A 23,870-nucleotide genomic window follows, 5' to 3' on the forward strand; every position below is an offset into this window, starting at 1 on the left:
TAGAGCTTAAGAAACAAAGAAAAAAATTAATATTTTGTCATCTCACCATTTTTAAGTCATTGGAGAATGTGAAAATCTATAACTCATTCTTAATTTTTATTCTAATTTATTTCTTGATACATCTTGAACCTATTTTTCCTTTGATGACCTACATTATACAAATTTCAGCTCCACATATTTTTCATTTTTAAGACTTATTGTTGTCATTTTATTTATAAAATAAGCATTATATAAAACTGAAAGATTTTAAAGACAACTATGAATCAAACCAGTAAATGAAGGGCAGAGTAACAGAATATAGGGTAACCAGAGCCTATGAGTAGCCACAGGTAGCCAGATCAGTGTCCAGAGAGTGGAAAGACAATTACCAGAAGTCAGCAGGCAGCAAGGTGAGAATCCAGGTGAGCAAGAGAAAAATCAAAGCATAGGTAATCATCAGAGCCAGCAGATAAGAATCTGGGATAAAGAGAGAGGAAAACCAACATAAGAAACTTGGAGAAGGGTATCATAAGGTGAATCATATGTAGAAGCAAAGTGGGAGACACTGATGCTATATTATTTGGGTTACCTGAACCCCAACTTCCTAAGTATAGAATAAAGAATGAGGTAGCAACTGAGACAAGCTTCTGTAATCTATTATACTTTAATAATCATACCATAACTTGATGTGGGTTAAAAATATTGCTAAAAGTGCTGCTCAGGCACAAAGGACTTCGGAGAAAAAAAGAGGTATTAATTCTATATTTATATTTGCTGAGTCACTTAATATCATTCTCTATAACACTTGGAACTTTCTGTCATCAGGCTTTAGAGTTTGATGCTACAAAATGTAAAGACAACTTTAAATATTTTTTAGAAGATAAGATTTACAATATTATTAAACTTAGAAGTTCCCAAATATTTCAGATCATTATTATATTAACTTCTATAAATTCATCCCATATAATTACAAAACTCTATCTTCTCATCACATATCAGAACTCTAGGATGGCACTCTACCATCCTCAAAGTCGCAAGCGTTCATTCAAGGTTGTCTGAGCTGATCTTGCCCTCATGGTCAGCAACTTTGAGTCTCTGCTACTGACCCTCCAAATACTGACCTCAAACCTTGTTCATAATAATAAACATTCAAATAAAAATTGTACATAGTTATTTCATTTAGTCCTAATAAGCCTGGGAGGGAATGTTTAATATTCCATTAGTGAATGAGGACCTCAAAGCACAACAATGACACTGCTTAATCAAAGAAGCATAGCTCATAAGCAAGCAAACTGGGTTTCAAACAGAGGTAGTATAATTATAAGACATCATGCTCTTTCCTCAAAACACTCCCAATCAACCCAGATCTAACTAACTCAAGACCACATGGCTGGTTAAGAAAGAAAGAAAAGTCAGATGAAGAATCCAAAGTCTTCTGACCTCAGGATTAAAGTTTGAGTTTGTAGTTATCCCAGCTTATGTATCCTATCACCTTGATAGTCATTTTAATACACATAAGTGTATCAAATCAGCACACTGTACACCTTAAATCTACATGGTGTTCTTCCCTGGTGGCTCAGATGGTAAAGCGTCTGCCTACAATGAGGAAGACCCGGGTTCAATCCCTGGGTCGGGAAGATCCCTGGAGAAGCAAATGGCAGCCCACTCCAGTACTATTGCCTGGAAAATACCATGGATGGAGTAGCGTGGTAGGCTACAGTCCATGGGGTGGCAAAGAGTCGGACACGACTGAGCGACTCCACTTTCCACTATACCTCAATAAAGCTAGAAAAAAATGAACTATCATCTTTGAACTCTGATTCTTTAACAACTCCCACCCTCCTACTTTACTTTTTCTTACCTCTACTAAGCTGTTCTTCATCTGTATCAAGCAAGGCCTCCAGATCTCAATGTTACCTCTTTTCTCAGATCACCACTTCTCACCACTTATACTCTCACTGTACATACCTCTTCTCAGAGATCCTAGCTCCCATCCCAGAACCCCCCACACCTCTTGACCTTGTACATGTCCAACCTTACTAATTATTAGTTCTGGATGGTTAAACAATCAAAATGTTAGAAATAAATGAATACCGTATTTCTTAGAGGATCTTGCTAAAATGTGATTTAGTTCTAATAAAGTAAAAGTACCTCAAATCATGAAGATTTCTATATGAAGACATTCTGAAAATGACCATTCTGTGGTTATTTATAAGTTACTTTAATTCAAAGTCAATTAGATTTTCATGTCTTAATTGCATGGTAAAGGCCTTATCTTTATTTTGAATCTAAAAGTATTCTCTTCACTTAAACTAGGAATCAGCAAACAATGGTTCACAGGTTGAGTATGGTCTACAACTTGCTTTTATACAACTGATGAGTTACAAATGGTTTTACCTTTTTTGGTGGTCAGGAAAAAATAAAATAATATCTATGACATGCAAAAATTATACAAAATTTGAATTAGAGTGTCCATAAATGAGGTTTCACTGGAAGACATCTATATTTATTAAGTATTGTATATAACTTTTGTGCTACAATGTCAAGTTGAGTAGTTGCAACAAAAACTGTATGACCCTAAATTTTAAAAAAGCCTAAAATATTCACTATCTGACCCGTTATAGAAAATGTACCCCAACTCTAGTATTACACTATGTTAGGAATTTGCAAAGTTAGTTGTAAATATACTATGATTTTTCTGATTAAGTTATTTATACACTTTTTCCTGGGAAATGTTAACATTTGGGTACAAAAGTTACAGATATGTAAGTCTGCTGTCTCTCCACCTGAAGAGGCTCATTTAGGAGAACCATGCCTGGAAAATCCCATGGACGGAGGAGCCTGGTAGGCTGAAGTCCATGGGGTTGCTTAGAGTCGGACATGACTGAGCGACTTCACTTTCACTTTTCACTTTCATGCATTGGAGAGGAAATGGCAACCCACTCCAGTGTTCTTGCCTGGAGAATCCCAGGGATGCGGGAGCCTGGTGGGCTGCTGCCTATGGAGTCGCACAGAGTCGGACACAACTGAAGCGACTTAGCAGCAGCAGCAGCATGCAGTACTATTTTTTTTCAATTTGTTTTTAATTGGAGGACAATTGCTTTACAATGTTGTATCGATTTCTGCCATACAAGAACATGAATTAGCCATCAGTATACATATACCCCTCCCTCTTAGACCTCGCTCCCACCCCTCTTATCCAACCCCTCTAGTGTGAGCACCATGCAGTACTATTAAATACATCTCTCTGCCATCAGTCTCATCTCCTAATTATATGATGATTTGCTGTTATTAAGATATTAGCTATCAATTATAGGTACTCTCAAACATTGCAGATATATCATTAGTTTATACCCAAATAATCATATAAAGTAGGTGCTAATATTGCTATTGGAAAGAAGGCATACAATGATTTGTCTAAGGTGTCACCCAGCATGTAAACAAATGGAAACAAGAGTGAAAACAGGCTTGATTCTAAAGCCCATGGTCCTGTGGGCCACACTGCTCTGCCTTCTTAATCAGGGACTCCTGCCTCCTTACCCTTGTCTGAATCCCCTTACATCAACCTACTCTGACTTCCAACCACTGCTAAAAGCATATAAGTACTCATTTCAGCAGCACATACACTAAAATTGGAACCACACAGAGATTAGAATAGCCCCTGAACAAGGATGACATGCAAACTCTTGGAACATTCCACTTTTTCTGCTTATCTTGGCAAATCACACTGGAAGAGTGAGCCAGAAATTAATGAAATTGATTACTTTAAGGAGTGGGGGAAATGAGTAATGGGAGTCAGGGAAGGAATGACATTTATAAATGCAACTTTTATTATAGTTTTGACTTTTGAAATCATTTTATGTATTCAGAAAATTAAATCAACATGAGAGGAAAACCTCAATTCAAAGAGAAGCAAACGGATTCAACAGTATTTCAAATGAATAAAAATTATGGGGTGAAGGGAGGAGGAGAAAGTAAGAACCTATTCCACATAACTCCTGAAGAGAATACTTTGATTGTATACATGCATTTAAATACAAAAAGGACATACAAACCTTGAAATCTTTTTAATCTTTTGGCCACACCATATGGCATGTGGGATCTTAGTTCTCCAACCAAGGACTGAATTCGTGCAGAGTCTTAACCACTGGACCACCAGGGAAGTCCCTACAAATCTTGAACTCTTAATAGGTTCATTTTTCAGAGTACAAATATATAGCAATTCTGAAACTGTTTTGTGCATATTACAGAACTAAGGAAATGAGTAAATATTTCAATAATTTTGAAAGTAAATATTTCAGTTGGGAAGCCAAGGAAGAACACTGTGAGGCAGGATTAGAACTGAAGGCATAATTATGAATTCATAATTTCTAAAATACATGTTTTGAACCTCTTATATGGCACCTGAAAGGATCTAAAACAGTGACACACTGGTAGCAATGAATGCATGCAACCAGCATTCAGATCTTGATTTTGAAATACCAGTTCTCACTGAAAACAAACAAACAAAAGAGTTCCTTGAACACATGGCTGATTTTCAGTCTGGAGAAAAGAAGATAAAAGATGAGTTTAGAACATCTTGTTGTACCAGAAAAGAAGGAACTGCTCAATAAAATTATGGGAGGCAGGTCAAAAGGATACAAGAGCTGTCTGGATGGGACTCCTGCAGACCAAACCTCAGGAAATTTGAGCATCAAAATAAATGATGTTTGGCAAAACCAATACAATATTGTAAAGTTTAAAAATAAAATAAAATTTAAAAAATAAAAATAAAAAAAATGATTGTAATGAACCCACTGAATGAGAAATCATGTGTCCTATACACACTACTATACAAAAAATACATAACTGCTAAGGACCTACTGTATCCACAGGGAACTCTACTCAATACTCTGTAATAACGTACACGGAAAAAGAATGTAAGAAAGAGTGGATAAATGTGTATGTATACATTTTGCTGATTCATTTTGCTGTATAGCAGAAACTAGAACAACATTGTAAATCAACTGCATAGCAATAAAGATTAATTTTAAAAAATCATGTGTCCATTGCTAGTAGGTGACTTTTTTAAATTAACAACCCACTTCAATATTCTTGCCTGAAAAATCCCATGGACAGAGGAGCTCCAAGGGTCACAAAAGAGTCAGACATGACTGAGAAATTAAGCATGTACCATATTGCTAATAGATAATAAATAAGTAGCATGCTTTCTTAGAATGTTTTAAAGAAATATAGGAAATGATGAAATTATAAAAATCACCATTTTGCAAATGAGTCAGGCAAGACTTATCAATAGATGCTAAATCTGTGGGGTGCAAGTAAGAGAACAAGATATATACATAATCTCAAGGTATCTCCCCACAGATATTACAAAGGAAAACATCACTTTGCAGTGAATAAGACTGGCAGACACTGAGTACACAAGGGACAAAAATTAACATCATGAATATTGAGACAAACCAATAAAATGCACCTTCTGACGTAATACACTGAGGACACAACATCACTTATTTACTTTTCATGCCAAAAATGCACAATAACCTCTTTCACAACATGAAGAGACATCAGAAAAGTCCACGTTAAGGGACATCCTATAAAAGGCTGAGGAATTGTTCTAGATTGCTGCTGCTAAGTCGCTTCAGTCGTGTCCAACTCTGTGCAACCCCATAGACGGCAGCCCACCAGGCTCCACCATCCCTGGGATTCTCCAGGCAAGAACACTGGAGTGGGTTGCCATTTCCTTCTCCAATGCATGAAAGTGAAAAGTGAAAGTGAAGTCGCTCAGTCGTGTCCGACTCTTAGCGACCCCATGGACTGCAGCCTACCAGGCTCCTCCGTCCATGGGATTTTCCAGGCAAGAGTACTGGAGTGTGGTGCCATTGCCTTCTCCATGTTCTAGATTAAAGACCACTAAAAAGACATGATAACTAAATAAAATACATGATCCTGGATCGGAATTATACCAGGAAAAATACATTATTAGGACAACTGATAAAAACTGCAATATGAACATTAGATTAGTTTGGGAGTTTTGTATCACTATTAGATTTTTTTAATTTTATAGCTATACTGTAGGTATATTGAAGAGAATATCTTTGTTCTTAAAAACTACATTTTTAAATTATTAAGGAATAAAGAGATATTATATGTGCATTCTGCTTATTCCTATGGCTCAGGAAAATTTACATATAGATTTGAGTGTGTTCATATATATATACATGAAAGAGAATTAAGCAAATATGACAAATGGCAAAATTTTTTTTGAGTAAAGGGTATCGTATGAGTTCTTTGTATTATTACAACTTTCAAGAAGTTTGAAATCATCCCCTCTTAACTTTTAAAAAAACACATCAATCTTTTATGCAGTATGATATTCATCTCTCTTCTAAGTTGAACTATAAGCCAGAGGTTTGGCTTAGACTCCACTTTCTCTTTGACACCATGTTCTCTGTCTCCATGGAGCTAGTGACTAGTACTCTGAGGCAGGCACATGTTTGAAGAGGCATAAAAAAATAGAAACACAGCTCTGGACATCAGAGGCTAAGATCTAAAAACTCCATGCGTGTTTGCAAAACTTCCAAGCCCTTCCCTGCTGACATTAGAAAGGCATTGCTCCATGTGCCTCATGTCCTGAGCTTCCCCCAGATAATCCCACATGACTTTCCCAACTCACAGATTTTCCATTTGGTCACCCACTCAACCTTCAGCAGAGTCATATCTTTTGCAGAGCTAAAAATAGCCGTTCTATCAAGTGGGAAGTTAAATAAAGCACTATTCACAGTTAAGAGGATAATTTCCCTAAGGCTAGTTTTTTTCAACGATGACGACGCATCAGCAAAATTTTTTATTTTGTTTGGACAAAAAAAAAGTATGAAGAAACTTCATTAGTAATTCTTTGCTCAGTGGTTAGGACCGCCAGCTCTGGAATCAGATAGCTTGGATTCAAATCCTGAATTTGTCTAGCTGCATAACTTTGGGCAAGCTGCTTAACCATCCCAAACCTGTTTCTATGTCTATAAAATAATAAGTTGATAATAGCGCCTACCCAGAGATGAACCTCATAGACATGTTGAGCAAAATCCAGAAACAGTAGAGTAAGTAATATGTGATTTCACTTATATGAAGTTCAGGAATAAGCAAAACTATGGTGATAGAGGTCAAACTAATGGCTACCTTTGTTGGGGAAGGGTATTGACAGAGAAGGAGAACAAGGGAGCCTTCTAGGTGGTAGAAATGAAATTTCCCTTGCTCTGGGCGGTATTTACACAGATCTGTGAACATTCATTAAAGGTTTATATCTGTTACACCTCAACAAAAAAGTAATCAAGAGACTTCCCTGGTGGTCCAGGGGCTGACTGCATGCTCCCAATGCAGGGGCCCCAGGTTTGATCTCATCAAGGAACTAGATCCCACATGCTGTGACTAATAACCAGAGCAGCCAAATATTTTTTAAGTAATTAAAAAGGAAACATGGTATCAAATAGAATTGTAAGCATTAAATGAGAAAATGTATGCAACATGCCTGAGACGCATTCAGTAACAGTCAGTGCTACAATTACTCATTACAGGGAATCCCCTGGCAGTCCAGTGGTTAGGACTCAGAGCTTTCACTACAGGGACTCACAATTTGGAGGAATTAAGATCTCACAAGCCCTATGTCCCTTCCACCCCAGCAAAAAAAAAAAACTACTTATTATAATAATAGAATTGTTATTTAAGAGATGAATCTTTTTACCACTCCAGTTCTTAAAAGTTTTTCATACCATTTCAAACTTCCTTTTCTTGCCTTTGCAGTTCTATATTGCTCTTTGTATTTAGATAAAGTAATTACAACTGACCCTTGAACAATGCAGGGGCTAGGGGTGCTGACCCTTTGTTCAATGAAAAGTCCCTGTACAAAATCCCAGCATGTCAGCAGTTCCCCATATTCACAGTTCCACATCCACAGATTTAACCAACCTTAGACTGTTATAGAGGTGGGCTACAGTCCATGGGGTCTCTAAGAGTCAGACACAACTGAGCGACTTTATTTTCACTTTTCACTTTCCTGCATTGGAGAAGGAAATGGCAACCCACTCCAGTGTTCTTGCCTGGAGAATCCCAGGGACGGGGGAGCCTGGTGGGCTGCCATCTATGGGGTCGCATAGAGTTGGACACTACTGAAGTGACTTAGCATAGCATAAACTGTTATAGTATAACATTTCCTACTGAACAAAATCTGCATATAGATGAACCCAACAGTTCAAACATGTTGTTCAAGAATCAACTGTACATAGTTTAGAAATTTTTAAAGAGCCTGTTTAAAATAGGTGGCCAAATAAATATGCACTTGGAAATAACACTAAATCAATGGAAATCAACATGGAAGTCACCAGATGATGAGCTTACAGATGTACAAGAGCCCATATGGATGAGTAGGCACCAGGGCCAGGCTTTCCTCGTCTGTAAATGCAAAATCCTAGAGGAAGTTTAAACTGAAGGGGAAAAAATTCAAGGAAAGGGTAAACAAAAGAATGGTGTCTTTGAAACAGTTTTTAAAGGAAACATTACCACTCCATCCATTCCTACTGAATTAGTTCTCACTCTAAAGATCATTTCAAACTTTCTTTGACCTGGTAAATTTTCTTAAGTTTTACCCTCAGTTAAGTCACACAGTTGTTTTTGTTTTGTTTTGTTTAAATACTTACCTTTATAAAAGCATAGCCAGCACCATTATCTGTAATAGTGAGACCAAGTGAATCCTCAGATTTGTACACATTCACTTCTTTTTTGATCCCTTTTATGTGGGCAAATATGAAATCTTCAAGACCTATTTGTGCTCCCAAGAGTTTTCCCATGTCAACTTTAGGTGTGTTTAAAGTGCAATATAAGATCTGCAAAGAAAAAGAAATATTTTAAGTCAGTTTCCATCAGGAAAACATTCTGATCATTAGTTTACTCAATCAATACTTCAATTTACAATGTCAGTGAAATAGTCTACAATTTACAATGCCAGCAGTTATATCATTAACATTGCTGCTGCTGCTGCTAAGTCGCTTCAGTCGTGTCCGACTGTGCGACTCCATAGACGGCAGCCCACCAGGCTCCCCCATCCCTGGGATTCTCCAGGCAAGAACACTGGAGTAGGTTGCCATTTCCTTCTCCAATACATGAAAGTGAAAACTGAAAGTGAAGTTGCTCAGTCGTGTCCAACTCTGTGTGACCCCATGGACTGCAGCCTACCAGGCTCCTCCGTCCATGGGATTTTCCAGGCAAGAGTACTGGAGTGGGAGTATTAGAGTATTGGAGTGGGGTGCCATTGCCTTCTCTGGTCATTAACATTAGGTAATATGAATTGCGTGTTTCCTGCAGGCCAGGCTCTGTGTTGAGCAATTTATATCCATTATTATATTTAATCCTCACAACAGCTTTTTAAATACATTATCATCTTCGTATTACCAATAAGGAAATTGAGCCTTGGTGAGAGTAAGTTATTTGCCTAAGGTCACAAAGATAGTACTTGTCAGAGCCAGGATTCAAGATGAGTTCTCACCAACTTCAAAGAGGTTTACATTGCTTTGTTACCTGTTATTTACAATGCTGACATCAAAGGCCGTGTTCCCAAAGGTCATGATATGTACAACACAGTGAAAATAGAGGCAACACTATTTTGGAAAACTCATAAGTTTTTTTAAATAAGGAAAATTTTATTGATCTTGTATTTTTGTGCTTGAAAAAAGTAAACGGTGAATGAAGTCATTTTTTAAAAAATTGTTTAAAACATGTCTAAAATGGACCTTGAGGACTAGTCCAATCCCTTGGGTCTAAAAATGGAGGAACTGAGTGAGGGCTGGAGAGGCTAATGCAACTTAGATACACAGGATGGTAGAAGTTGTGTGGAGGTTGTAAAGGGACTTCTTACATTTACCAAGTCTTTGTTTGACCTCATTTTCCTTAAAAAATACAATTTATTTTGCTAAAATCTGCAATGCTACTCAAGCTTGCCAACCATAATTTCAGTAATTTGTGGGGCCCAACTACAAAATGGAAGAGGAGAAGGAGGGTTAAGAATATGCCTCTGGGGACTTGCCTAGTGGTCCAGTGGCTAAGACTTTGATCCCAATGCAGGGGTCACGGTCGATTCCTGATCAGGGAACTACCCACATGCTACAACTGAGAGTTTGAACACCACAACTAAAGATCCTTCACGCTGTAACAAAGGTCAAAGATCCCGTGTGATGCAACTAAGACTTGGTGCAGCCAATAAATAGACATATTTTTTAAAAATTTAAAAAACATGCCATTGGTTTAAAGATTAAGTTCAATAAATATTTACTGAGTACCTTCTGTATACCAAAGATGTTTTAATGCAGCTTTTTTATACCAAAATGACTAAGTGAAAAATTGTACCTTTTGTTATCAAGTAACATTTGCCATAGATATTGCCATTCCTGAGCCTTGGCCTCAGCTCTCAACTTCCAACCCTCTCTCTACCTCTCTGAGTTTCACACCATTTCTGATTTCCCTGCTTGAGCTTTAAACCATAAACACCCATAAACCTCTGGGAGTTCAAAAACTGCACTATTACTACCTGTTAAATGGCTTTTAAGCCCTACTAACATATGTCTGAATTGGAACAGCTCTCTCTGCTCTACAGTTAGAGGTCCAGCATGTTCATCAAAGGCCTGATCAAATCCCAGAGGTACATGAAAGGAGCTAGTGATGAGGACAAGGAAGAGGCCGAAGGGTACGAAGGATCAGTGTCTGCAAGCAAGAATTGCTGCCCCTGCCCTTTCCTTTTCTCACCCAGGTCTTTGGTGAGCTGTGCTAATAACTGCTGGACCTTTAACGTAACCCTTTGTGTCCCAGTGAGGACATAATACATTTGGCTTTATAGTTACTCTTTGCAAATATTTGCTGGTGTTAAATTTTTATTATTCAAGGTGGGGAGTGACAAGAAGTCATTTAGGCCAATAATGGCCCCAATTTCTTACTCCAATTGTGAAGTCAGTAGTATTAATTAGTCCACTAACAAAATTGATTATTAATGGATAAAAGGGAGAAGTAGTATGCATAGAAAACAGCTTTTCTCACTTCCTTTCTAAAAATGATGGAAAGTGAGTAGAAGTTTTCTCCTTATTCTTTTTCCAGTGAATCGTTAAATGGTGTTCATAGTAGATCCAACCACCACTAATAAAGCAACTTACTGAGTAGACAGGAAATAAAACATTAAAACATAACGATGATAAAATAGGGTAGGGGAAAAAGGCCCCCAAAGGAAATCCCACACAAAGTGAACATCTAGTTGCTAAGCTGCATCCTTTCTTTCAATCTTTTCATGTACTTCACTGCAAAGTAAATACTAGATTTCCTGTTAGGTATAACCCTTCCCCATTATGCTTCCTCCAAGACAGAATTATGTTCCGCTCCGGGCAGCCAGCAGTTGGCAGACAAGGCATCAGGGTTTCTTTCCTGGAAGGCGTAAAGCCATGGAATGGAGTTCCACAGAAGGTTGTGTTGAAAATCAGCAGAAATGTCATGGTCCCTGGGAGGTGGAGGAAGAGCCCTCTGTAGCAGCAGGTAACTGAAACTTTGTGGCTTTATATTAGTCCCTCAAGGAAAGAAAAAATCCTATCACTCACACCATCTCAATGCACAACTTATCAGTGAATACATCTATATGTCATAAAGGTCTAGAGATTCAAAGACTCCTCATAGATACTGTATTTTGAACTGAAAAGTAAAAAAGTGATATATGACTCTCTAAATGCTGGAAAGTTCATGCTCATTCATCTACTCACAATCCTCTATTGGACAGGTGCTTTTTGCCAAGTTCTGTGGTGCATACTAGATGTACAAAGATGACTAGGACCAGCCCTCGTACACAAGAGACTCCCAGGCTAGGCAATGATCCACTGACATACAGTGGGGCAACATAATCCAGTTACAATATATTAAGAGTCTTAGAGATTTAAAACAATAAAAAAAGGAATCTCATACATATTGTGAACTTTCCTATCTCCATTCAGACATTTCCTGCAATCCAAAATCTAAAAAGCCTGCCACCCATGCACCCACCTTATCCCCATGCTCTTGTTTATTCAGACTCTGCAGGGATGTGACTGCCTGGGTGGAATCACTCTTTCTACTTCTCTCACATCATTTAAATCTAGCACCTCATTTGAGTGTCTGAGTCACCTTCCCTTCAAGTCCAATTGGTGTAACATGTATTTGTCACCCTGACTCAGAGATGAGATCTTAGTCATCTTTCTCTCTCCTATGAAGCTTAATACAGTGCCCTGCTCAGTTGATATCCTAATGGCATTTTCTGCATATTCACTTACTTCATTTAATAAAACCAACCTATGTACTAAGTTTTATTAACCTCATTTTGTGGATGAGAAAATTATGACTTTATCCAATTAGCACTATAATGTTTGATGTCAAAAGAAAGGGGAAAAAAATAAAAGAAAAGAAACACTGAAGCAGTTATAGATTCAATGCTCTTCTAAGAAATACTCGCTTCCAGAGATATACTAGGTAAAAGTCAGGACAACATGGTAGTTAACATCATTTTTTATACTCTCTGGTGAAACAAATTAAATCAAAGGAAAGTAAACTCAGAGTAAGGTACTATATGAGGAAAATTATCCAACCATTAGAAGTACCTTTCTGATGATTTTTATTGTAAAATGAAATCCTTAACATCTTCTGGGGTATCTATATTTGGTGTTTTATCAACACCATTGCCAATTTTCATAAGCTTGATGGAGTACTTATGACTATTTCACTTTCTAAAGCAGTACTGCTGCTGATGCTGCTGCTGCTAAGTCGCTTTAGTCGTGTCCGACTCTGTTCGACCCCATAGACGGCAGCCCACCAGGCTGCCCCGTCCCTGGGATTCTCCAGGCAAGAACACTGGAGTGGGTTGCCATTTCCTTCTCCAATGCAGGAAAGTGAAAAGTGAAAGTGAAGTCACTCAGTCGTGTTCAGCTCTTAGCAACCCCATAGACTGCAGCCTACCAGGCTCCTCCGTCCATGGGATTTTCCAGGCAAGACTACTGGAGTGGGTTGCCATTGCCTTCTCCCTAAAGCAGTACTACCCAATAGAAATGTAACACAAGCACCATAATTTTAAATTTTCTAAAAAAATCACATCAACAAAAGATATAGGTGAAACTAACCCCATATATCCAAAATATCATTTCAACATCTAATCATTTATTTTAAAAATGAAATTGAGAGTTACATTTTTAATAAGTTTTTAAGATCTAACATATGTTTACCCTTTTGCATCTGACTCTTTGTGACCCCACAGACTGGGGCTCAGCAGGCTCCTCTGTCCATAGAATTCTCCAGGCAAGAATACTGGAATGGGTTGCAATTGCCTTCTCCAGGGGATCTCCCTGACCCAAGGATCAACTTAGCTGCTGCTAAGTTGCTTCAGTCGTGTCCAACTCTGTGCGACCCCATAGACGGAAGCCCACCAGGCTCCACCGTCCCTGGGATTCTCCAGGCAAGAACACTGCAGCTACCATTGAGCAGCTTTGTTCTAGAATCCTGTTGGGGGCCAGAGTGAGGCACTCGGCCCATGGCAAAGGTCATGAGGAAGGAGGCTCAACATACGCAAAGGTGGGATCAAGCCTCAGGAGTCCCCCTGGAAATCCTCGAGCATCTACCCACATAACCAGAGCCTGCCTACTTTACTACTCTGTGCTCTCACCTACACCTCTGACTTTACGGGGGGCTGTCCCCCACCACCTCTTTCGGAGAAGGAGTTAACTTAGAGCTCCAGTTAATAAAAACTCCTGGGCGTGACAAGAGTGTTTCAACCTACAAACTCCTCTGAAGGTTCTCTAGCCTGCCTGACAGGCTTGTCCGGCCACATGTGATTGTTCACAGCCTCCCAACCATGAGAGGCATGAGATGCTTTAAACCTTCTAAAAACAGGTTCCTTAGAAAAGTTAGAAAACTATTAGTATAAGTATAATGGGCTGATTAGAAATTGTATTGGTGAAGGGTTTTTCATTTGTTGAGCCAATGTTTGTTGCGAAGTCTCCATATCCCCTGCCCTTACACACATTAATGAATATATAGAAGAAATAAGTATTAACCTTTAATATAAATCACATTAGACCTTAGGCTAAGTAAATTCTTTCCTTAACTAAAACCCACTCTACCCTCACCCTATAGGAGTGTAACTTTATTTGGGTGGCGTCTGTTTTAAGAATAATCACCCCTGGAGAAATAAGTGTCCTGGTTGACTGACCGCTGTCACAAGGACAGGGTCATAAATTGTCAGCAGGCCCCCTGGCCAGAAGATGATGTAACACCCCTAAGACCTCTGTATACATTTGTATGAAGCACCTGACTTTGATAAAAGTCAGGACTGCTGACCCCGCGTGATTTTTGCATAACATCTCAGTGTATAAAAGTAGACCATGGAAAATAAAGAATTGGGATCAGTTCCTCAAAAGACTGGTCTCCCCATGTCGCTCTCTCTCTCTCTCACTCTGGCTGAGTCTCCATCTGGAGTGCGGAACCCGCCATGCTTACTAATTATGCCTGGGCTTCTAAGATCCGACGGGGGAGGCCTCAGTGTCTCCTCTCCTTCGGGAGAACGGAAGGATGCCTGCGGCCTACGTAAGTGATGCAAGCTTCTTGTCTTGAAGTTTTATTGGTCTCCCATGTAAACCAAGCTACTCAGCCTCTTTTCTCCACTGAATTTTCCTACTGAGCTATCCTCATTCTATTACTCTTTACATCTCTAATTAATATCTAACTGAAGCTATTGTATCCTGATCCTCGCCGATGCCGTCCCCGCTTCGAATACCCTGGATCAGCCGGGGCTGGACCCCAGCAGAATCCCATGTCTTTAACAATTTTTTTTGTCTTTAATAATTTTATACTTTGTATTTTTCCCATCTCCATATATCTATACATGTCGTTCCTTTGGCCAAAAATGCCATGGCTGAAACTCGACTTCTAAATCTAGTCTATATTTATCAAAATCTTCCCCATCCAATAAAGTCTAGCTAAACAACATTTTCTAACAACACCCTCGGCTAATGCTATTACTTCATCTTCTATACACCTATCAAATTTTATACATTTCTTGTGGAACTTACCATGTGCTGCTTTGTAAACTTCTGGCAGGTAGGAATTCATCTTATTGTCATATTTGTCTTACTGCATGCCTGTCACTGATTTATAGGAGAGACAGCTTAAGGCAAGGAGAAAGCCACGGCCGTTTGGGGCCAGACGGAGAGCCTTAAATTGTTATTGTGCTGGACATCAACATCTACAGTACCCGTTCCCCTGCCCCTTCAATTAAATGCCCTTTCACTCCCTATTTTAAGCCATATGGTAACTTGGGGATGAGTGACCCCACCCTCAGTTCCATCAGAAATGAATCATGATTAGGTTTAAATCAGTTAATGACTAATTCATAATCCAACTTAGGCCAGTAAGATACAAAGAAGAGGGACTTTCCTGGTGGCCCAGTAGCTAAGACTCTATACTCCCAAGGCAGGCTGCCCGGGTTTGATCCCTGGTCACAGAACTAGATCTCACATGCTGCAACTAAAGATAGAAGATCCCATATGTCGAAACTAAGACTCAGGGCAGCCAAACAAATAAAATTATTTTTAAAAGATACAAGAAAGGATTTGTTAAGATTTCTGGGGAAGGAATCTTCTTCTCCACAGAAGCTCCTAGAAAGGTATCTCTCCCGCTCTGATGTGACTAACTGCAGCTGTCACTTCAACATTAGAAGACTGACCCTGGGGATAAAGCCGACACATGCAGAAGGGTACAGCCTCTAGATCCCGTCTCACCTGAAGACATTCAGTAATGGGCACTGGAAGCTGTTACCCGCTTCCCCTCCTAACGTAATATTCAGATAACAGGTATGAAGTGCCTCCCTGGTAGCTCAGTCAGTAAAGAATCCGCCTGCAGTGCAGGAGACCCAGGTTTGACCCCTGGGTCAAGGGGAAGGAAATGGAGAAGGAAATGGCAAAGCACTCCAGTATCCTTGCCTGGAAAATCCCATGGACAGAGGAGCCTGGTGAGTTGCAGTCCATGGGTTACAGAGTTGGACACGACTGAGTGACTTCACTTTTACACCTTCTATGTGCTTTGGAGGAAAATTCACCTCCTCCGTTACAGACATAAGGCTCAAACTAGTAAAGCAGTGACAGGAGTAAGCATGTGGCCCAATCCTGGCCAACAGGACATGGGAGGAAGTCCAGGAAGCTTCAGAGAAGTATCTTTTCATTCCTAAGAAGCAAACACAGTAAGACAACCATCCCCTCTGCCCCTGTAGGTACCCTTACCTGTATGTGATCTTCCACCACCACCTTACTACTAACTGAGGAAGAGATCAACACCAAGAAAGGCAAAGATTTGGAATGAACCTAGGTCCTTGACATTGGTGAGTTGCTCTGATAACCAGCTCTGGCAACCACAATATCTCTCGTAAGTAAAACAAGTTGTCTTAGGCAGTTTAACTAGCTCTGTGCTACTTGTAGCTGAAAAAATCCTGTCTGATATACAGTCCTATCCCAGAAGCCAATAATTTCACCAACCAATTCCGGGCTAACAGATTTCTAACTGATAGAATTATTTTTTTAATATAAATTTATTTATTTTAATTGGGGGTATTTTTTGTGTCTTCATAACTCACAGGGGGCTTTTTTGTTTTGTTTTTGGCCTCACCACACCACTTGTAGGACCTCAGTTTCCCAACCAGGGACTGAACCTGGGCCAAGGCACTGAAAGCACAGAATCCTAACCACTAGCCTACAGGATCTCCTTATAATTCACAGTTTAAAAGTTCTTTCTACCTATCTCATTTTAGCCTGAAAAAAAAAAAAAAGGCAACTCTGAGGTCTATGGTGAATTGTGTTTCCTTTAATACATAGAAGTGTTATGTAATTGTTATGAATTGAAGTGTTATGCAATGAAATGCTAGGCATTGAAGTGTTATGCATTCTTATCCTATAATTTCATATCCTCTCAAAAATTTCAGGCACAAAGTAAAGCCTTCCCTTACTCCAATATCAGCAAAACAGATATCTAGAAAGGAGCTATGTTATACTTGGAATGGTTATGAAAAAGAAAGAAAAAAATAGCAGTAAACAAAAGAAGGAAACAGTGGGTTAAGGGGTAAAAGACCCACATCTAGTCCCAATTCTGTTCTCTCACGAGTTCAGTCATTTGACCTTCTTGGTCTTCATGGACATCCTGGCATTAGGAAAGCTTGGTCTATATCACACAGCTATTACTAAAACTCAGTAAGAGAGTATACATAAAAGTGCTTCTAAAGGTTATTATTAGTATTATCCCTGAAATACAGGTGCTCCTTGAATAATATTTACACCTACATTTGACAGCTTCTTAAATTGCATTATTTTTCCTAAAAATTAGATTTGCTCCTTTTTAATGTCATAACCAGGATGGACTTCATTTTCTCCCATAAATTACAGTATCCTTCAACTTTTTTTGTTGAGTGTAACTTATGACCATTTTTTTTACCATGCTTTTATATTTCAATTCCTATTTTTCAGTTCTTATCACATGGTTATGATTATTCACCCTAGAAACTCAATATGGCTAGGATGATAAGAGTCTGAACTACTGTATAGAGCCATTAATATAAAATAATATTACTTTTTCTCTGGTGGTGCCATTATATATTCCATAAGTATGCCTTGTGAATACATTTAAATAAATCATTTGCCATTAGTGTTTCAAAAGATATTCTGGCCCACAGATCACAAATCTCTCCAGAAACACATCAGATTCATTTTTAAAACTCCAGGAAGTCCATTTCCAACTTTTTGTTTAATGCCTTCCTTAAACAGGAACTGAGTTGGCCCAAGATTCCACATGTTCCAAAATCTCTGGAAGAAATTATGGGCTTATATGGCTCGTGTTTCAGTATTTGGGAATGTGATTTTAAACATAAGCAACTAAAACAGTTACCTCCTGTGATTATCTAAAATAACAGTGTTACCAAATACTTTAATACAACTACTTTCCTACACCTCAATCTACCAAGAACCTTGATAACTCTATATTTTTCTAAAATAAGCATTATAGAAATATCAGCCAATGTCATTACAGAAAATAAAGACGAGAAAGTACATAATAATACTAAACCTAGTAATTAACCATACTTTCATCCAGAGTTAATACCACCATCTTTGTACACAAGAAAACCACTTGGATTATGTTTTCTTTGTTAATGACTAAGGTTCTTCTGGGCTGTTCTCAGACAGAACTATTTAGGCTATTATCTAAACCTCACAGACTTTTTCCCAAAAAGAGAAAAAAGACTGTATTTCCATCTAGTCAATTGCCTTTAAAATAGCAAGAATTAAAAACAACCTGAAACTAAGCATAATTATTGAATAAAAAAGATAACCCACTTATCCTGAGTGCTTGAACAAAAGAAACTATAGCCACGTCAGTGACAGAATTATATTACTCAAAACTATTTCCAAAAACTGAGTGTCTTATTCTACGTGATTCCCCAAAATATTTGGTAGATGTGTTGTACCAAGGAACTTCTAGAACTCAAACAATTCTTCAATGACATTCATGACTGGGACACCTGCCCATCCCTCTCAGCTCTACACAGTTTGGAGACTGGCTCCCAGCTCTAGTAGACCACTGTAAAAGTGAAAGAACTGGGAAGATAGAGGTCTGGAAGAACAAAGTAAATAAAAATTAACATCTCAGAAACACTAATTGATCACTTATGTGTACCAGGCATTTCCACATACTACCTCATTTCATCCTATGACAATTCTATGTGAGAGGCATAGAATGAGATGAGATTTTTATCTCATGAGAACATAGGATGTGAGAATGTAAATATTTAAAGAGATGAGAACAGATGAGAACATAAATATTTTACAGATGAGAACATAAATATTTAGAGAGATAAAAACAGTTTGTGATTAAGTAGTATTTGGTGCACATGTAACTTCAGCCCTGGTTATCCAACCCTAAGCTCTTTCCCCTACAATATTGCCTCTCTCATACCTAATATCTGCACAGAGAGATCCAAGTTACTGATCACTTCCTAAAGCATTAGCTCAGCTAATCCATTAGCTCAGAGCATCAGGTCATAAGTGCAGGCATCACTACACCCTATGCAGAAGGAAAAAAAAAAAAGCTCAACACCCCTTATATGATTTGTCTAAAGTCACATAGCTAGTGAATGACAGAGTCAAAACTGGAATTCAGACTTTTGTGCTTTTTCTAAGCCATGATACCATAGCTGTGATGTAAATATAAATTCAGCTTTAAACCTAAAACTCCTAAAAGGCAGAGACTACAAAGTTTTTGCTCTACATGGAGCCAAATATACTGTTTATTTAATAAACCACCCACTTCTTTAAAAGAGTTAAGGAACTAACCTGATGGTCCAGTGGCTAAAACTCCATGCTCCCAATGCAGGGGGCTTGGGGTTAGATCCCTGGTCATGGAACTAGATCCTACATGCTGCAACTAAGACTTCATGCAGCCAAATAAATAAATATGTTTTTTAATTTTTTAAAAAAATGAGTTAAGGTAGCTTACAAAAAGGAGCTTTTGTAATTGGATTTTAAGAATCAAATGTATTAAAAAATAAAATATCAATCAAAATATTGTTATTAACCACCTAATATATTTGATTAATATCAAAATACTAATACAGGGAATTCCCTGGTGGTCCAGTGGCTAAGACTCCACTCTTCCAGTGCAGAGGGCCCAGGTTCAATTGTTGATCAGGAAACTGATAGGTTCTGCAGGCCGCAACCAAAGATTCTGCATGCTACAACTAAGACCCAACACAGACAAATAATTTTTTTTACTATTAATACATTGTTTGACTTAATATGTCATTTTAAATTATTTCTTCCAGTTTATTTTAAAACTGACCGTAACCTAAAGAAATGAATGGAATTAAATGGATATTTAAGATCTGTTATTTTCTCAGTATAACACATGTAATAAATTTCTAAAGATTTGTTTTTTTTAATATATATCATTTTATAAATATGATATCTTTGCCTTCACCTTGACAATGGCTACAGTCATCTAGAAAAAAGTTTCAGTTTCTCAAAGATATAAAATTGGCAACAAGACAGATATTTAGAAACCTGATACTGTATGCTCTATTTTAGACCTTCATAAGGATATTGTACAAAGCCCTGCCTAGAACTATGTAGAACTTTCTATAAATGATTCACTTCTAAATTAGCTGTCCTGGGTCAGCAGTGGCTTCTTAAATAAAAGGTGATTCATCCTTTGTACTGTTCTTTCCCTGGTACAACCACTGTTTTTCCCCATTTTTTTTTAATGGACAAAATAATGTGACAAAAATAATTTTATTCCCTACCCCGCAAAAAAGGAAAATCAAGTCACATGTTTTAATCTATGAAATGACTTCCCAGAGTAACCAAACAAACATTTTACTTTGTTAATGAAATCTAATCAAAGCAACTATGTTATCAAAGAAAGTCCTTGATAATCTCAAACCAATTCTTGAAACATATGAAAAGGTTAAAAGAATAGCAATAAGTTTTAGTCTTGCCTTTGTGGATATTACATAGACACTAAAGCAACGAGTAAGATAAATCAAACATGGATAGCTATATATATCTATCCTCTTCCACAATATGCTTCAGGTCAGAGGAGATATCTGAGCTTTAGCCTAGTATAATAATGCTGCAAGGTTACGTGCCAATTTGAAAGACATCATAAATCACCAATATTCCCTATGTCAGGTGCTGTCTCAAATTTTCCAGGTTCTAAACCACTTATCCTCTTAAAAGCTTCCTCTTGTTTGACACTTAAGATGCAAGAGAACCTCAAATGGGAAGGAGAAACTATAACGAGATGTTTTACATCCAAGAATGTAGCAGTTTGTGAGATATTAAATTATAATTATTAGTAAAGAGACCTATGACTAAACTTTCCAGTTTACTAAATATACAAACATGAATTAAAAAAAAAAATAGCTATTTGATCCCCAACAGGTCCTTAAACAAAATTTTGAAATTTGTTTGGCAAAATGCTCATGTATTACCACATTCATATCAACCAGGAAGCAGACTTGTAACACTTACAATGAAATATCTGTGAGGTATGTGATATTTCAAAACCACCCAAGGGAATTAATTCCCTGGCAGTCCAGTGGTTAGGACTTTGTATGTTCACTGCTGAGGGCCCGGGTTCAATTGCTGGTCAGGGGACTAAAAGACCACAAGCCCTGCAGCATGGCCAAACAAAAACAAAACAAAAAACCCATCCAAATAAATCATGGAAAACTGGGAAGCAAGCATGGGGAGCCACCAGGGGTCAAAACAGAGTGATGAGAGGATATGATCCTGACGGAAAGAGACAAGCGCTTTATGAAGAAAATGGGCCATGCAAGAAACTGTAAACATCTTGAGAAGACAGAAAAATTGCAATTGATTTTTATTCTAAACTAGGACACCTGAAAGACATTAGAAAAATATACTGCAGAGTGACAGGGCAAGAGGAGACAAAGGAAAATGTACTATGGGGTTCCCTCGATGAGAGGTGACTAGGGGCTGGGTGAGGGAGTGGAGGCAACTTATTGACCACCTTAGACCCTTATTCATTAGAAGGCTTGAGATGCACAGAAAACCTCACCCATGGGTAGGGCCGGTGAGATGCAAGGGAGAGTGTGTAAAAATTCTTCTAGGCTTGGGTTGCTCAATTTTGAGCCACCTCCCACCCCACGGGTAGACAGCGCCAAGAAGAGAGACTGGGAAGACATGGAGAGGAGCTGCCAGGAATAGAATCCTGTCATAGCATTGGAGACACTTAGTCACAACCCCAGCTAGAGCCTCTCACCTTTGCTCCAGAGTTGTTTATGACCCGCTCCCACCCCGCCCCATCACGAAGCAGCTTCTTCCCACCCTCTGCTGGCCAACATTCCTGCCCTTCCTGCCCGTGGGACTCCTGGGACTGGGGTAGAGGGAGGAGTTAGAGAAGAGGGGAGGAGGACCCCACAGGGCCAGGAAACTTCCCGAAGAAGCTGGCAGGCTGCTGCAGGGTTCCGTCCTCAACTCCCAAGAATGTGTCAGCAGGCCAGAGCCAGGACAGGCAGTACCAGAGTCTCCTGGCTTCAAGCTTAGTGCTGACACTGTACCTTCACTACCTGCTTCTATTTTTATCCCTACACCCTCCTCTCCCCACACCGTCCCTAAATCCCTACCATTCAAAACCTTCCTTACTGCCTGGGAAACTGGCTTGACTTGTGGGTGCTTAATTAGCAAATGTACAATAAACTTTCTCACGTCACCTTTTTTTTTTTCCTTTTCTATAATTAGAGGGACTCTGAGTCCTAGTTTACCCCTGTTGTCCCAGAGTAATTATTAATACCTTCCTTTTCACTCTGTGAAGTGTCTGGGTAGGAAATATAAGTTCCCTAGCCATCTATTTATAATACTTCTTCTATTAAGCTGATCAAATAAGCACGCTTCCTTTTCAGGATGATAAGACCAGACAACATGAGATAAAAGGAAAAACATGTGATTTGCATGTTGAAGTAAAGTAATGGTAGAGTTCTTCCTCTATCCTTTAGCACCTAAGTAATCTTACCCAGAAGCTTCTTGGAAGTCAGTGTCCATGATTGAAGCACAATTAAGATTCTATGAGTCTTAACAAACATGGGGAGAGTTGAAAATGAGCTCTAAGTGTTCTGTGGCAAAAGAGAGTAGAATAATTTAGAATTCCATGCTGAGGAAAATTCTGTCACAGGTATATCTAGAGATATGACAAAAAGAAATATGGGTATTCCTACAGAGTTATTTTTTGGCTCAAGAGAAACAAGCATCGATAATGCAATGCAAAATAATTCTGAATAAATTAATATATTTAATATTTCAAGTTTAACTGAGATTTTTGTTGACTGAAATAGTTTATTAGGTTTACACTAAGCTTTATTGAAGAAGCCCTTCTCACAAGAGTCCACGTTAGTTGCTGTAACATAGAATTCCATACTGAGATAGCTTAGTTTGAGGATCATGTATAGAGACAAACTTTTAAATTTGCTTTCCACACTTTCTGGGATTAGGCAAAAAGTAGGAGAATGAAACTGTACAGGTCTAGAATAGAAAAATTAAAAGGAAAAAATTACAAAAGATTAGTCAAAAAATTGCCTAAAAAGCATCTTTTTTGAGGAAAAGAAGGAATAAGAACTAACATTTATTGAATCATTGTTCTAGATACCTAATATGCTATTTCATTCAGTTCTAACAACACTCCTATAAGGCAGGCATTATTTGTATATTTTCCAGGTTCGATTGCATTACTCAATTTTCCAGGTGAGCAAATTGAAGCTCCTCGGTGGCATCTCTAGGCACCAAACTCAGGGTATACCATCCTACCCAGAAACCACCTCCTCATTAGACTGACCTAAAGCATTGCTGTCATGCCACCCTGACTATCTATCACAGGATCCTACAAGCCTGTGAAATAGCCACAGCAGATACGTAGCTTTGAGCTATTGCAAAAGCTTGGAATCTCACAAATTTAACTATCCATGTTTCACTCCGTATAATTACAGTCCGATAAGACTGATCCTAAAACTAAAAATGTAAAACAGGAGGCCTTTCTACTGTTTCTCCCTTCCTGTTGCTTTCCCATTTTGCCCACTGCCCCCTCCTTTACTGCCTAGCTGCACAGCACAGAGCAAGTGCTTAACCTCCAGCAAACTGGCATAAAGCAATGTTGCCAGTGGGTGGGTGAGGTGATACTGGAAAACTATTTGAAATGTTGTGGGAGCTTTTTTGGTTGTTACAATGATGATGTGACACCACTGGCACTGGGAGAGGTAGAGGATGAGGTAAGGATACTGCATGAAGTCTAATCTCAGAGAGGTTCAG

General features: G+C 38.5%; 1 protein-coding gene and 1 non-coding gene across 2 annotated transcripts in view; one reads left to right on the forward strand and one right to left on the reverse strand.

Moving 5' to 3' along the window:
* GIPC2 (GIPC PDZ domain containing family member 2) overlaps positions 1-23,870 on the reverse strand; it is a 99,603-nt gene that overhangs the window by 61,039 nt on the left and 14,694 nt on the right. The window contains 1 exon segment of the mRNA NM_001080279.1: positions 8,667-8,852. Within this exon segment, the coding sequence (NP_001073748.1) occupies positions 8,667-8,852 (186 nt within the window).
* Positions 3,582-3,685, forward strand: LOC112446078 (U6 spliceosomal RNA). The gene has a single exon (XR_003034156.1). It is a non-coding gene; the product is annotated as a U6 spliceosomal RNA (small nuclear RNA).

Source organism: Bos taurus, chromosome 3, assembly GCF_002263795.3.
Source record: "Bos taurus isolate L1 Dominette 01449 registration number 42190680 breed Hereford chromosome 3, ARS-UCD2.0, whole genome shotgun sequence".
In the NCBI taxonomy this organism is placed as follows: Eukaryota; Metazoa; Chordata; class Mammalia; order Artiodactyla; family Bovidae; genus Bos; species Bos taurus.